Source organism: Hippocampus bargibanti, linkage group LG11, assembly GCF_051943395.1.
Source record: "Hippocampus bargibanti isolate YZ-2025 linkage group LG11, ASM5194339v1, whole genome shotgun sequence".
NCBI classification, from domain to species: Eukaryota; Metazoa; Chordata; class Actinopteri; order Syngnathiformes; family Syngnathidae; genus Hippocampus; species Hippocampus bargibanti.
In genome coordinates this window covers 7,114,787-7,128,365 of record NC_142744.1, presented here as the reverse complement: position 1 = coordinate 7,128,365, position 13,579 = coordinate 7,114,787, and the positions used below count along the sequence as shown (strand labels likewise).

Sequence of the window (13,579 nt, the reverse complement as noted above, 5' to 3'; positions counted from 1 at the left end):
CAGCTGAAGCTGGAACAAAGCGCTAACATGGAAAAAAGGGTAATGCTGCCCCCTTGTGGCAATGGAAAACATTGCCAGAGGCCATTGCCAGAGGCTATGGGCAGCGCTTTATCGGCACCCAAGCATGAAAAAAAAACCCGAACAAATTCAGGAATGGCGCTCTTCGTCATATTCTCAATCCCCGAATAAATTTGTGAATGGCAATGAATGAGTAAATTTCACTTCCTGTATGTTTAAAGGACAACCGACAAGTTGTGTCCATAATTTGTAAAATCACTTCAAATGACTTCTACTGATCGTATTTTACAAAGATTCCACCGCATGTAGCTATATTTTACGTTTTAAGACTTGTGCTGAATATTCAGGAAGTCTTGTTTTCGAGTTGATGATGATGCCTGACCTGACGTCACGTCTGGACACGCAATGCATTTTGGGTACTTTGTTTGGTCTGAAAACTTCGTGTTCATCCGTATTGATGGCGAAATTAGAAGGAAAACACCTAAATAATGTGATGGTGAATCGTTGCGTTGCACCAAGACTACCATTTCATTGTAGTTGATACAAATTCCGAGCAGACAAATCAGCCCATTTCCAACAAAGCTTGGGCGCCATCTTGTGCATTTTCCGGGACGCTACATTGGAGTCCTAACGGCTCAATTGATACGGAAGTACTTCTTTAATCGTTTGTAAACATGTATGCTTTCCTCTTCAGAACTATTTGAATCATATTCATAACTGGATGAGTAACAAGAAATCATGTTCTCTGAATCTGAAGCCATTGTTTTGATTCTAGAGCAAGGCACAACGTACTGGCGTGACGTCCCGAACAAGGGGACGGGACCTTCTGAAATGGAAACTTTCTGAGGTCATTTTGAAGTAGTTTTGGGACGACACTTTGTCATTTTTAGTGATGTTTTTCATTTGACTAAAAATATCAGCCTGCGTGTTTTGGGTATTTTAGATGCTATCAAACGTTTTTCTGATGTCAGTTAGGGAACAAAAAAAATGGTGTTGGTTGTCCTTTAAGACATTACGACAATAAGCAAAGTCCAAATTTCAGTCTGGCAATTGGTCCAAACAGTGCCTGAGAGGAAATGTTACATTTATACAAGATATATATTTTTTTAAAAATCCGGAAAAAGAAACTGATAGTCGTTGCCATGCCCTCAGTGAAGCGCAACTCAAGATGATGTCATGTTCTTGTTGTTTGTCAAGGTAGCTAGCTCACTTTGTTTGGGTGAGCTCAGCAAAATGTGTGTGTGTCTTTCTGTTGGATTCATCAATACCATCAAGTCATTTGGGGCTCAACATGAAATATCCCTTTTTGTAATTTCTGTAAAAAGAAGAGGAAAAAAACCCTGAAGTTCATTCTTCCCCTTCCTGTTACCTCTCTCCTCTTCACTCTCTCTGCATCTCGCTCTTTGCCTCTCTATCTGATTTTCTCCCCCTCACCCGACCTCCCCTCTCTCTCTCTCTCTCTCTCTCTCTCTCTCTCTCTCTCTCTCTCTCTCTCTCTCTCTCTCTCTCTCTCTCTCTCTCTCTCTCTCTCTTTCCACCTTTTTTCTCCCCCCACCCTCCCTCAACCTCATACCCTCTCCTCTTTACCCCGACTCTCCTCCTTTACCAGTGCGCCGCGTCCCCCCTCGTTTCTCCATTCTCCCCTCCAACCACGAAATCATGCCGGGAGGGAGCATCAACATCACCTGCGTGGCAGTCGGCTCGCCGATGCCGTACGTGAAATGGATGGTGGGCAGCGAGGACCTGACCCCCGAGGACGAGATGCCCATCGGTCGCAACGTGCTGGAGCTCAACGGCGTGCGGGAGTCGGCGAACTACACGTGCGTGGCCATGAGTAGCCTGGGTATCATCGAGGCTACGGCTCAGGTTTTAGTCAAGAGTAAGAGACGTCCAGCGATAATCCGTGGGTTGCAAAATAGTGGGTACTTTCCGGTACTTTTCCGTAACAGTACTGATAAATTTTCAATTACGTGTTGGTTCATGACTTTAATAACGTATGCATTGGGGCACTCGTAAACAAAGTTACGTACAAAGTTACGTAGTTTTACATTTTGTTTATACAGTAAAGTCTCGTTATATCGATATTCAAGGGAGTCCGAAAAAATATCGATATAACCAGGACTATCGATATAACCGACCCTGTTTGCATGTAATTTTCTCCGTGCGTGCATAGAAATAGTATCGATATAACCGGGACTATCGATATATCCGATATCGATACAACGAAACTTTACTGTATTTGGTTGTTCTCATCAAAATTATGTTAACTCATTCATTGCCAGACGATGTGCAAAAATATCTTCACTCCAGTAATTGATGCAGAAAACAGTTGAATCTATTTTCTTATATACCTGTTGAAAAGGTAGTAGTTTACATATTATTTGATATGACCAAAAAAATGGCCGAATGGCAACATTTATCTGGAAAAACCTGCAAGTTAGCTCGCTCGCATCTCGTGGCACAACTGTACTTCCTTCACACCAAGTTCATATACTCTCCCTTTGAGAGAGATTTTATGGCAACTTCCTGTGGCATCACATGGTATTAAAAAAATAAAATACTACATTGATGAACAAATTAACTCATTTACTGCCAGACGATGTGCAAAAAAATGTGCCCACTCACACACACATAAAAATTGGGGTTAAATTTGAACGGATTCCTTGCATTTTCATTCATTTCAATGGAGACCTACGATTTCAAATCCGATCTCGTCATACTCCACGTCATGCTTTTCAATTCCCGAATAAATCAGGAAATGGTAGTGAATGAGTTCAAAATCATATCTTGAAATTCTCTACAAACAGCCAATGTGATCAAAATTCGGGTTCTTGAACCCCCATAAATTCCTTTTCAAACCTTCGGAAACATTTCAACACTTGAAAATTCCCACCATTTTGCAACCCTATCCAACCCCGCCTGTTCAACATTATACAATGTCTTCATCGATTTTTTTTTTTTCTCCCAGCTTTGCCAAAGCCTCCTGGCACGCCCATCGTCACGGAAACCACAGCGACCAGCGTGACCATCACGTGGGACTCGGGTAACCCCGACCCTGTTTCGTACTACATCATCCAGTACCGAGCCAAAGGTCCGGACAGCAAGTACGAGACAGTAGACAGCATCACCACCACCCGCTACAGCATCGGCGGGCTGTACCCCAACACCGAGTACGAGATCCGAGTGTCAGCCTTCAACAGCATCGGCCAGGGGCCCCCCTCCGTGCGAGTGGACGCCCGGACGGGAGAGCAAGCCCCGGCCAGTCCGCCGCGAAATGTCCAAGCGCATATTATTTCGCAGAACACTGTGATGGTTCGCTGGGAGGAACCCGAGGAGCCAAATGGCCAGGTGGGAAGTCCGATTTTTTTTTTTGTTATTTTTCGAATCACATAAGATCATGTCTGGGGCGGCCCGGTAGTCGAGTGGTTAGCACACCGGCTTCACAGTGCAGAGGTCGCCGGTTCGCGTCCCGGTCCGGCCTCCCTGTGTGGAGTTTGCATGTTCTCCCCGGACCCGCGTGGGTTTTCTCCGGGTCCTCCGGTTTCCTCCCACACTCCAAAAACATGCATGGCAGGCAGATTGACCACTCCAAATTGTCCCTAGGTGTGAGTGTGAGAATGACTGTTGTATGTCTTTGTGTGCCCTGCGATTGGCTGGCAACCAATTCAGGGTGTCCCCCGCCTCGTGCCCGAAGACAGCTGAGATAGGCTCCAGCATCCCCGCGACCCTAATGAGGAATAAGCGGTACGGAAAATGAGATGAGATGAGAGATAAGATCATGTCACCTGTCATTCACAAGCATCAAAACATGCACGCACACTAATAATAATAATAATAATAATAATAATAATAGGGGGTAAAAAAATCACATACTGTATCCCCATTTGCAATTACATTCCCCCTTTTTACTGAGGACACCCTAACAAGATTTGCGTCGAGACTTTAAGGAGATTAAAACATAAAAGCCTCTATAAAATTCCCCACGGGTTGGGGAGTTGTTTTGGAGTATGCAGGTTCATGTCCTTTACGGAGATTGCGCCCCACCTTTCCAGCCCCTCTCCCACCTCAATCTCTAAAGAAAGAAAAGGTGCTTTCAGCTCTAAATGAAGAGCACTCCCTCTGGAAGCCTCAGAGCCGACCTAACCCATCTACGATATTCGCAAAAGTGCATTTGGCGCGTATGAGGATTAGAGTTATTAAAGGAACCACGACCGATTTGCTGATGGAGGTCACAAGTGAGGACGGTCAACAAATATGGTGACATCTATTCGCCAAAGCACCTTTAGTTCCTATCGGGAGGTGTTTTGTCCGACATTCATCTGCGAGAGGTCATCACCTCATGATGGCGGACTCTCGCAAAGGCGCGAACCCGCGTGGCCATCTGGACAGACGTCGGCGTCATTCGCCGATGACGACCTTGGCTGTGATGGACGGTGGTTGTTTATATGCTGAATGACGGCGTTATGGATTACATGCAAGATAGTGAGATTAGGCAAGAGAGATCACTTATCGCACAGCTCAGCAGAGGATGACCATAAAATCTCAATACGTCTTCCGTCACGAATACGACATTAAAAAAAATCTCTCTCTCCCTGTGTTGCAGGTGAAAGGCTATCGCGTGTACTACACCATGGATCCGTCCCGGCCGATGAATGAGTGGAAGATCCATAACGTCCAGGACAGTGTCATCACCACCATACAAAGCTTGGTGACCTCTGAGACGTACACCCTCCAAGTACTGGCCTTCACCTCAGTCGGGGACGGGCCCTTCTCTGACCCGGTCCACGTTAAAGTCATGCCGGGAGGTCAGTGTTGTGAACAAGTACCGTATTTTCTGGGGTATAAGGCGCACCCAAAAGTCTTGATTTTCTTCAAAAGATGATGCTGCGCCTTATACGCAGATGTGCTTTGTATGTGAAGTAATATTAAGCCACAACTCTGGTGTGCCTTATATAAAGAAGAAGGCTACGTTCCTCATCTCAAGTGTTTCATGCTGATGAAACCGGCCACTCCATTCCATCAAGCTATCCACTACCATCACAAATGTAAATAAAATGACTATTATACAGTGCAGTACGCCTGTGTAAGCTCTCAGTCGTACATGAGTGGTCCATCGATGGAAAGGTTTCTTGAGGCGTCATCTGTACTTCTTTGAAGGTGTCGGACGTTTTGCTTCTTATCCAAGATGTTTCTTCAGCGAACTAAAGTCTTACTGCTAGTATAGGCCCTATGTATATATCCCTACTACCTATTATAATGCGAAATGTTTCAGTTTTCGAACAAATCGGCTTTTGAACAGGTTTCTGGAACGGATTATGGTTGGGAAAAAAAAAACGAGGTTTGACAGCACTTGAATACAAATTCTGCAAAACAAGTGAAAAGGCCGAAGACTGTTTAGTCCTCAACTGATAGAATTTAAATCTAAATTACAGACCACTTACCCCACTGCCCCGCAGCGTCATCACTGCACGTCATGCAGATCAGCAAGCAGTTTATTCAGATGACAAGTTGAACCTGACTGCCATGCCATACTGGGCTCGACCTGTCACAACATGCGCATCCTTCAAATGAGTAACATGCCAGAGTCGACACTTACGCTTGTGGAGAGTTGCGCTTCAACCTAGTCAAGTCACGACGGCGGTGGTTACAAAAAGTTGTCGGTTTTACATCCTTGGAAGGCACGAGGAGATTAGTGCTCGCAAATCTGTGATGGTATTACATGTTGAAATTCCCGGGTAGACTTGGGACGCGTGTACCTGAACATTTTGTCAGTTTATAGCTCAAACAGGAAAAGAAACATATGGTTTAAGTCAAAATATTTCTCAGTGTGATGAAAGAAGTGCTTTTCGGTTGCAACATAAATCCCATCGAATTAGGAAAAAAAAGGTCTTGGAATAAACGAATGAATGAATGTCCCTCAGATCTTCATCCTCCCTTCACCTCTATGTGCCCTCTGCCCGTCTCACCACGATGGGATGCAGAGCTTTCAGCCGCTCTGCTCCCAAACTCTGGAATTCTCTTCCACCCAACATCCGCAATATTGACTCCCTCCCTATTTTCAAGGCTCACCTCAAAACCCACTTGTTTAAAATTGCTTTCAATGTATAGTTCTATCTGCTACTTTATTATGTATCATTTTACTTATGGTTTTATTGTTATGTGCTTTGTTTTATTGTTTTTATTGTAAAGTGTCCTTGGGTGTTTTGAAAGGCGCTTGAAATAAAATGTATTATTATTATTAATTTTAAAAATCTATTTTTTTTTCTGTCACAACTTCAATGACCTTAACTCATTGCAAAAAATGTGTCCACTCCCAGTGCCAGGGTTTTTGTCAGTCACTTAAATTCCAGGACCCACAGAATATTGAGTTTTAGGACGTCATAAGCATTCAGTACAGCGTTAGAAACCTTAGAATGTCTTCTTTCATCAGAGTTAATTCCTAAATTATATGGGTCTTGAGTTATTTGAGCTTGAAATGAGGGTGGCTGTTCAAAATACAATGCAATACATATTGGTTTATATAGCGCTTTTACAACAGCTCAAGATGGAACAAAGCGCTAATATGGAAAAAAGGGAAATGCCGCCCCCTCATGGAAATGAAAAAACATAGCCAGAGGCCATGGCCAGCGCTTTCCCGGAACCCAAGCATGAAAAAAAACAAAATCTGAAAAAATTCAGGAATGGTGCTCGATGTCATATTTTCAATTCGTGAATAAATTTGAAAATGTCAGTGAATGAGTTAAAACAACTACTTAGCATCCGCTAACTTAATGCTAACATCCGATGACAAAGGGCAGAGTCAGAGTCAACGGCTAGCAACTATGTGGAGTGTTATAATACTTTAAGCAATAAGTAAGATTGAACACTGTAACTTACATTATGAAATCTGTTGCCGTGCAGTTAAATATTATGACAACAATTTTTGAAATGATGTCCATTTCTTTTTCGAGGGTTCGCAGAGCTATTGCCCATACAATTAACGCTAGTTATGTTTTCTCCTTCAGTTCCAGGACAACCAGGAAAATTTAAAATCGGGAAAGTGACTGACACCAGCATTGAGTTGACCTGGGAGCCTGCGTACACCAAGGAAGGCATCATCAATTACGAGCTACTTTACAAACCTGTCAAGTACGGCAATTTGGTAAGATGACCGACTGAAAATGTCACACAATCTGATGTACTACAAAACAGATATGACCTTTTTTTGGGTGGGGGTGGAGAATCAGAGTATATTTTATATCTCCAATTAAAATTTGCTATTGAATAGTGTTATGAACAATTGTTTAAAACCGAGTTTTCCAACTATGCATTGTTCTAGTTGAAGTTTATGTTCGAAATAAACATAACATCAACCCCCTCCAAAAAAAAAATACAAATATATTTAACTCATTCACTGCTAAACATGCAAAAAATGTGTCCACTCCAGTGCCAGGGTTTTTGTCATTTTCACTCAAACACAGAGAATATTGACTTTTTGGACTACATAAACATTCAATACAGCATTAGAAACCTTAGACTCTCTTCTTTCATATGAAAAAAGTGTTAATTCCTAAGTTATATGGGTCTGGAGATATTTGAGCTTGAAATGGGGACGGCTGTACAAAAGGAAAATGCTGCCCCCTCGTGGAAGGGAAAAAAAACATTGCCAGAGGTCTGGCAAGCACTTTATCGGCAATAAAAAAAAAAACTCGAACAAATTCGGGAATGGCGCTCCACGTCATATTTTCAATTCTCGAATAATTTCGGAATGGCAGTAAGAAAAAACACTTAGCATCTGCTAACTTAATGCTTACATCAGATAAGAAAGGGTAGAGTCAGGCTAACGAATAGCAGCTAGAATACATTAAGCAATAAATATTTGAACACAAACAATGGAGCAACATGTTTTAACAAACATTCAAGCATGTATTCTTTATCCCCTGCGGAGAAAAAAAATGATTACACCTTGCAGTGTCGCAGTGGTCATTGTGAAGCGACCATTTTTATTGCATTTTTCTGGAGGCTGGTAATGATGTTTGCATTTGCAGTCATGTCCAGCTTTCATTTTCGCATCTGGTGACACTTTCCTTCTCTCTCTTGCTCTTGTAGGAAAAGCTGACCTTTGGCCCTCGAAACTCCTACACGGTGGAGGGTCTGAAAGCCAATACAGACTATTCCTTCTCCTTGGCAGCCATCTCCAACAAAGGCATCGGTGCTTTCACCAATGAACTGGTGCAGAGGACATCACAAGCCAGTATGTCTCCTTTTCCTTACTGTCATACGATCAAAAACACACACACATACACGCTGCATACAAGTTGCTGCTGTATACTGTTTCACCTTGCCCACAAATGTCATGAAAACCCACGTTGACACCATTTTAACTTGCTGCCTGCTGACCAGTCACAAATGGGTAACGGCGTGACACCATCTGACCATTGATCTCCTTTATCACGTCATGTGTCCAAAGCCCACCCACCCACCCATCCATCCGTGTTTAACTGCTACTTTCTTCCACCCCCGCTCGGCCTCTCCCGTTTTTTTTTCCCACAGCCAAAATATCATGACAGATGGAGACGGAGCGCCGCTTAATGTTTGTGTCTTCCTCTTTTTCACCCTCCTTTCCAGCACGTTGCGACTATCGGTGTCTAATATCTTTGAAATGGTGAAGTGGAGGGGGAGCTTTAAAAGATTAGGGGTTGGCCTGCAATGTTATAAATCAGTGCCAGACGTTGTGATTTTTCAATTCGTTGGGTTTTCACCCCCTTTGGCATTTCTCGATAACCAAGCATAGCCCAACAAATGTTCCTGTTTTGCGTGTGTGATGCATTGTGTGGGTGATACATTGCATATATATGGTCATGTCCATACAGTCGTATTTCATCTTAGGGGATCTCTAAAAAAATGTTTATCTTATTCTGTCACAAGGCTGAAAATGATTTTTCTCAGAAAATGTTCTGTTTTATTCTGTTTACCTTTTAATTTTCCAGTTGTGACATTGTGAGAAAGTGTTATGTGAGTCTTCAAAGAGATGATTATTTCTGTCTGCTCAGACACATGAAAAATTAGAGGGAACATTGACCCCAACTTAAAAAGTCACATTGTCCAATATGAACTTGCCAATTCATGCAGTTCAGTTCAAAATCAAGTGAAGTCTTTCAAGTTTTAGCCCAATCGTAGGACCTTAACACATTCACTATGTATTCAGGAATTGAAAATATTACGTGGCGCGCCATTCCCGAATTTGTTCAGATTTTGCTAGCATGTCAATATAGCGCTGGTTAGACCTCTGGAAATGTTTTTCCCTCCCACAAAGGAGAAGCATTTGCCTTTTGTACAGCCGACCCAATTTCAAACTCAGCTAACTCCAGATCCATATAACTTAGGAATTAACTGTTTTTTTTCTGACGAAAGAAAAGAGTCAAAGGTTTCTTACGCTGCATTGAATGTTTATGTAATCCTAAAACTCAATATTCTGTGGGTCCTTGAATTGGAGTAAAAATGACAACAACCCTGGCACTGGAGTGAGTGGACACTTTTTTTCCGCATGTCTGGCAGTGAATGAGTTTTTAAAAAATGCACGTCTAAACGCGTATATAAAAATTACAGCTTTCAGATCCAAAATATGTGTTTGGTACATCTACCCTGCGTCCTTGTACCTTCATCACCCCATAAAAACAAAAAGAAGAGGAAAGAAACGCGGTTTAAATGTCAGGAGGTGTGCAGTCAAGGCCAACTCTAAGTAAGCAGACTATTTCCTGAAGCACAATGCATTTCCCAGGGTGCGCTTTGTTATCGCCAAGGTTTGGTGCACATGGAGATTGTCCCCCGAGGCAAACAGCGCGGTGGCTTTACAGCTGAGTGGGCAGATACTTGAATCTGTCAGCTAGGACTTTGACTCCCACAGTCGCAGCACACGCTGTAGACTTTTTAAGCCCGGTCGGCTGCGCTTTTAAGTTGTCTGCTCACTGTCAATGCTCTCGTCGCTGGTTGATTTCATTAAGTGTTATGCTTGTATGTCAAGCGCTTGCTTGGGTTCTTATTGTCGTGCTTATCCTCGTGTCATCTCTTTCACATGGGTTTATCGTCATCTCTTATTGTTCCTTTTTTTAAATATTTTTAATCCTCTCCCCTTGTGTTTTTACTTTTATCGTTCCCCCCTACCCCTCTCGCTGTTCACCCCCAACTCTCAAACGCTTTACCGACTGCCCTCACCCCCTTTTCAATCAGAGCCCTCAGCCGCACCCGAGGGTGTCTCCTGCGAGACTGCCAGCTCCACTTCTCTGAGAGTTAGTTGGAGGCCGCCTCCTCTTGAGGGCCAGAATGGCGAGTTGGCACGTTATGAACTAAGGTACCGCAAAATTTCTGGGGCGGAAGGCAAAGGTCAGGGCCAGGAGGTGTCCGGGCTCCCTATCCCGGCCCGGCAGGCAGACACGCTAGTAGAGGGCCTGGAAAAATGGAGTTGGTACAACATCACCATGGCAGCGTCCACTTCGGAAGGCACTGGACCCAACAGCTTGCCTGTACTCTGCAGAACAGATGAGGACGGTAAGTCCAGATATGTACTTGTGGTTATGGTGGAAATTTGAAAGTCAAATTTAGCTCAAGTGGAACAATTCGGATTTCCCATCAAATATAATTGAGGCTCTTGATTCTACAGAGCAGAAGTGGGGATAAGTCACATATGTCTGAACCTTTAAACGAGTCCCAAGTAGCTGCCACAAAACAAAGCCAATCGAATCCAGTTCACACTAAATTTTAATGAAGTAAAATCTTTAGTAATGAAAGAAGGTCATAACCCACGAAATGTGTACACACTCATTCACAAAATGTACAGTAATCACAAATTAGCCACTTTGCGCTCGGTATTTGTGCTACAATTTGTTAGCTACTGTCAAATATTGACAATCACAGTTTCAATGGTCTGAATCCTGTCCCTATAGTCTCTAATACTTTAATTTATTCTCCATTAATAATAATAGCAATAATAATAATAATATTTCATTTATAAGCGCCTTTCAAACTCTCATGGTCACTTTACAACCACAGGATATTTTTTTTCTGTGGGTGAGCAGCGGCAGCCACACGCGCCAGCGTTCACTCAACCTGGAATAACTCAAGTAGATAGAAAGCTAGCTAGCTACCTAACTCAAATGGATCGAAATATAGCTAGCTAGCTAATAGCTAGCTAATACATAGCCAATAGATAGCTAAATAGATATCTAGCTAGATATATAGCTAATAGATAGCTAGCATTAAAACTGTAATCGACATGAGGCATCATTGACCAGCTAACTAACAGTGAAGCTAATATAGCACACCTGGCTTTTGATAACAGATGAGGTTAGCTTTCATAGTTATTGTATGTCTGGATTAAAACTGTATATTCTCTTTTTGACCTTTTTACCTGAAACCTAATCCTAAAATCCCACAATAAATAACCTTGGGGTACTTGTTTAACGAAGTGGCCTCTCCACTCCATTTTGGAGCATACTGGTAGATTGCCAAGATAGCTTGTGCTACATAAAAATTATATTTTCTTTTATATAAATAAATAGGGAAAATTACTTCAGTCTGACTCTTGGCAAATCATGTAACGTGAGTCACCCACTTCTGTCTCAGTGGTCTACCTTTTTTGCTCAACTTACGCCTTCAGAGGCCCAGCGGCGCTCGTAAAGGCTGTAAACAGCATAGGAAGAGGAAGTTATAAATCTACAGTAGAGGATTTGCATTTAAAGCAGCTTCCTCGTGGACATTGTCATCGTTCTTCTAGTTAAAGGTTGAGGGTTTTATTTGCAGCTGGCAAGACGGATGCTTTACACTGTAAGAATGTTAACGCTTTCATGCATCCTGTAACCTGACAATATGATAAGTAGGTCACTCCAGTAAACCTTGTTCTCAAAAGGCTTAAAAACTGATCCAGGCACATTTACAACACATTCCACTTTGGAAGTTCCACTGACTCACCTTTACAGAAGTTAATTATCCATGTTTTTTGGTGTTTTTTTTTTTTTTTTTTTTTTGCGTGTGCAGTTCCCAGCGCAGCCCCTCGTCACATTGATGTCAATCCAATCAATTCCTCTGCACTTCGGGTCACTTGGCGGTCTGTGTTGCCAAGGTTACGTCAAGGCCAGATCCGTGGTTACCAGGTGCACTACAGCCGTGTCGGCGGCAGCGAATCCCGAAATCTTCCTTGGATAAAAGATATCCTTCTGGATGACTCTCAGGTGACATCACGGTGAAAGAATCTAAATGTGATGAAGTGATGGTCAATTATTGGATGGTTGAATATCCTTCCGGTCTCATCTCCTCTGTCTGGGTTGCCTGTCTGCCGCATCTGGCTTGACTGTTAAGATGGAAGAGGATGATTCCACTCAGTATGTGAGTGCACAATCTTTTTCTTCATGGCCTCAATATTGGCACGTACAGAACTAGAATAGCGCTCGAAATAGCACAGATCTTAATGTTAAGGTTTCACTACTTGGATTGGATTGGATTTGCCTTTATTAGTCTCACAGTGGAGAAATTTACATTTCACAGAAGCAAAGTGATAAAAGTGTAAAAACAAAAAAAAAGTAGAAAAACAAAATACATGAGCGCCGTCTTGGTACCTTTTCTCCCGTTTTCGACCAAAAAAAATGCACCGTCTTCCAACAATCCATCAAGCAAGGATGGCATTAAAACAGTGATTCGTCTTGTTTCTAATGTCTTCTTCTCAAGAACATTTAAGGACAACCAATGCCTCCGGACAAGTTGTGTCCATAATTTGTAAAATCACTTCAAATGACTTCTACTGAGCGTATTTCACAAAGATTCCACCGCATATAGCTGTATTTTACGTTTTAAGATTCGCGCTGAATATTCAGGGAGTCTTGATTTCGAGTTTATGACGATGCCCTAAGTGACGTCACGGAGGGAACGATCCTGACCGAGAAAGTGACACACAATGCATTTTGGGTACTTTTGTTCATCTGAAAACACCATGTTGATGGCGAAATTAGGAGGAAAACACATAAATAATGCGATGGTGAATCGTTGTGTGTTGCACCAAGACGACTATTTGATACTAGTTGACACAAATTCCCAGCAGACAAATCAGCCCATTTCCAAAGGAGCTTGGGCGCCATCTTGTGCATTTTCTGGGCGCTACATTAGAGTCCAGACACTTCAAAATGATACAGAAGGACTTCTTTAATAGATTCCAAACATTTAAGCTTTCCTCTTCAGAACTATTTGAATCATATTCATAACTGGATGAGTAACAAGAAAGCATCTTCTCCGAATCTGAAGCCATTGTTTTGATTCTAGAGCAAGGAAAGGCTTGACGTCACGAACAAGGGAGCCGGACCTTCTTAAAATCGCCACTTCAGAGGTCATTTTGAAGTAGTTTTGGGACACTTTATGTAATTTTTATTGGTGTTTTGCCTTTGACTAAAAATATCAACGTGCGTGTTTTGAGTATTTTAGATGCTATAAAACGTTTTTCTGATGTCAGTTAGGAAACGAAAAAAGGGTTTCGGTTGTCCTTTAATAGTTGATCAACTTTACAAAATGACACTGCGTAAGCTCTGTCGTACAGGAG

General features: G+C 42.4%; 1 protein-coding gene across 1 annotated transcript in view; it reads left to right on the top strand.

The window, feature by feature from the left end:
* LOC148891362 (receptor-type tyrosine-protein phosphatase S-like) overlaps nt 1-13,579 on the top strand; it is a 115,414-nt gene that overhangs the window by 69,891 nt on the left and 31,944 nt on the right. The window contains exons 8-15 of the mRNA XM_089007377.1: nt 1,628-1,897; nt 2,987-3,366; nt 4,622-4,823; nt 7,023-7,159; nt 8,107-8,251; nt 10,228-10,545; nt 12,031-12,224; nt 12,352-12,378. Coding sequence (XP_088863503.1) covers nt 1,628-1,897; nt 2,987-3,366; nt 4,622-4,823; nt 7,023-7,159; nt 8,107-8,251; nt 10,228-10,545; nt 12,031-12,224; nt 12,352-12,378 — 1,673 coding nt within the window. The remainder of the gene's footprint in view (nt 1-1,627; nt 1,898-2,986; nt 3,367-4,621; nt 4,824-7,022; nt 7,160-8,106; nt 8,252-10,227; nt 10,546-12,030; nt 12,225-12,351; nt 12,379-13,579) is intronic.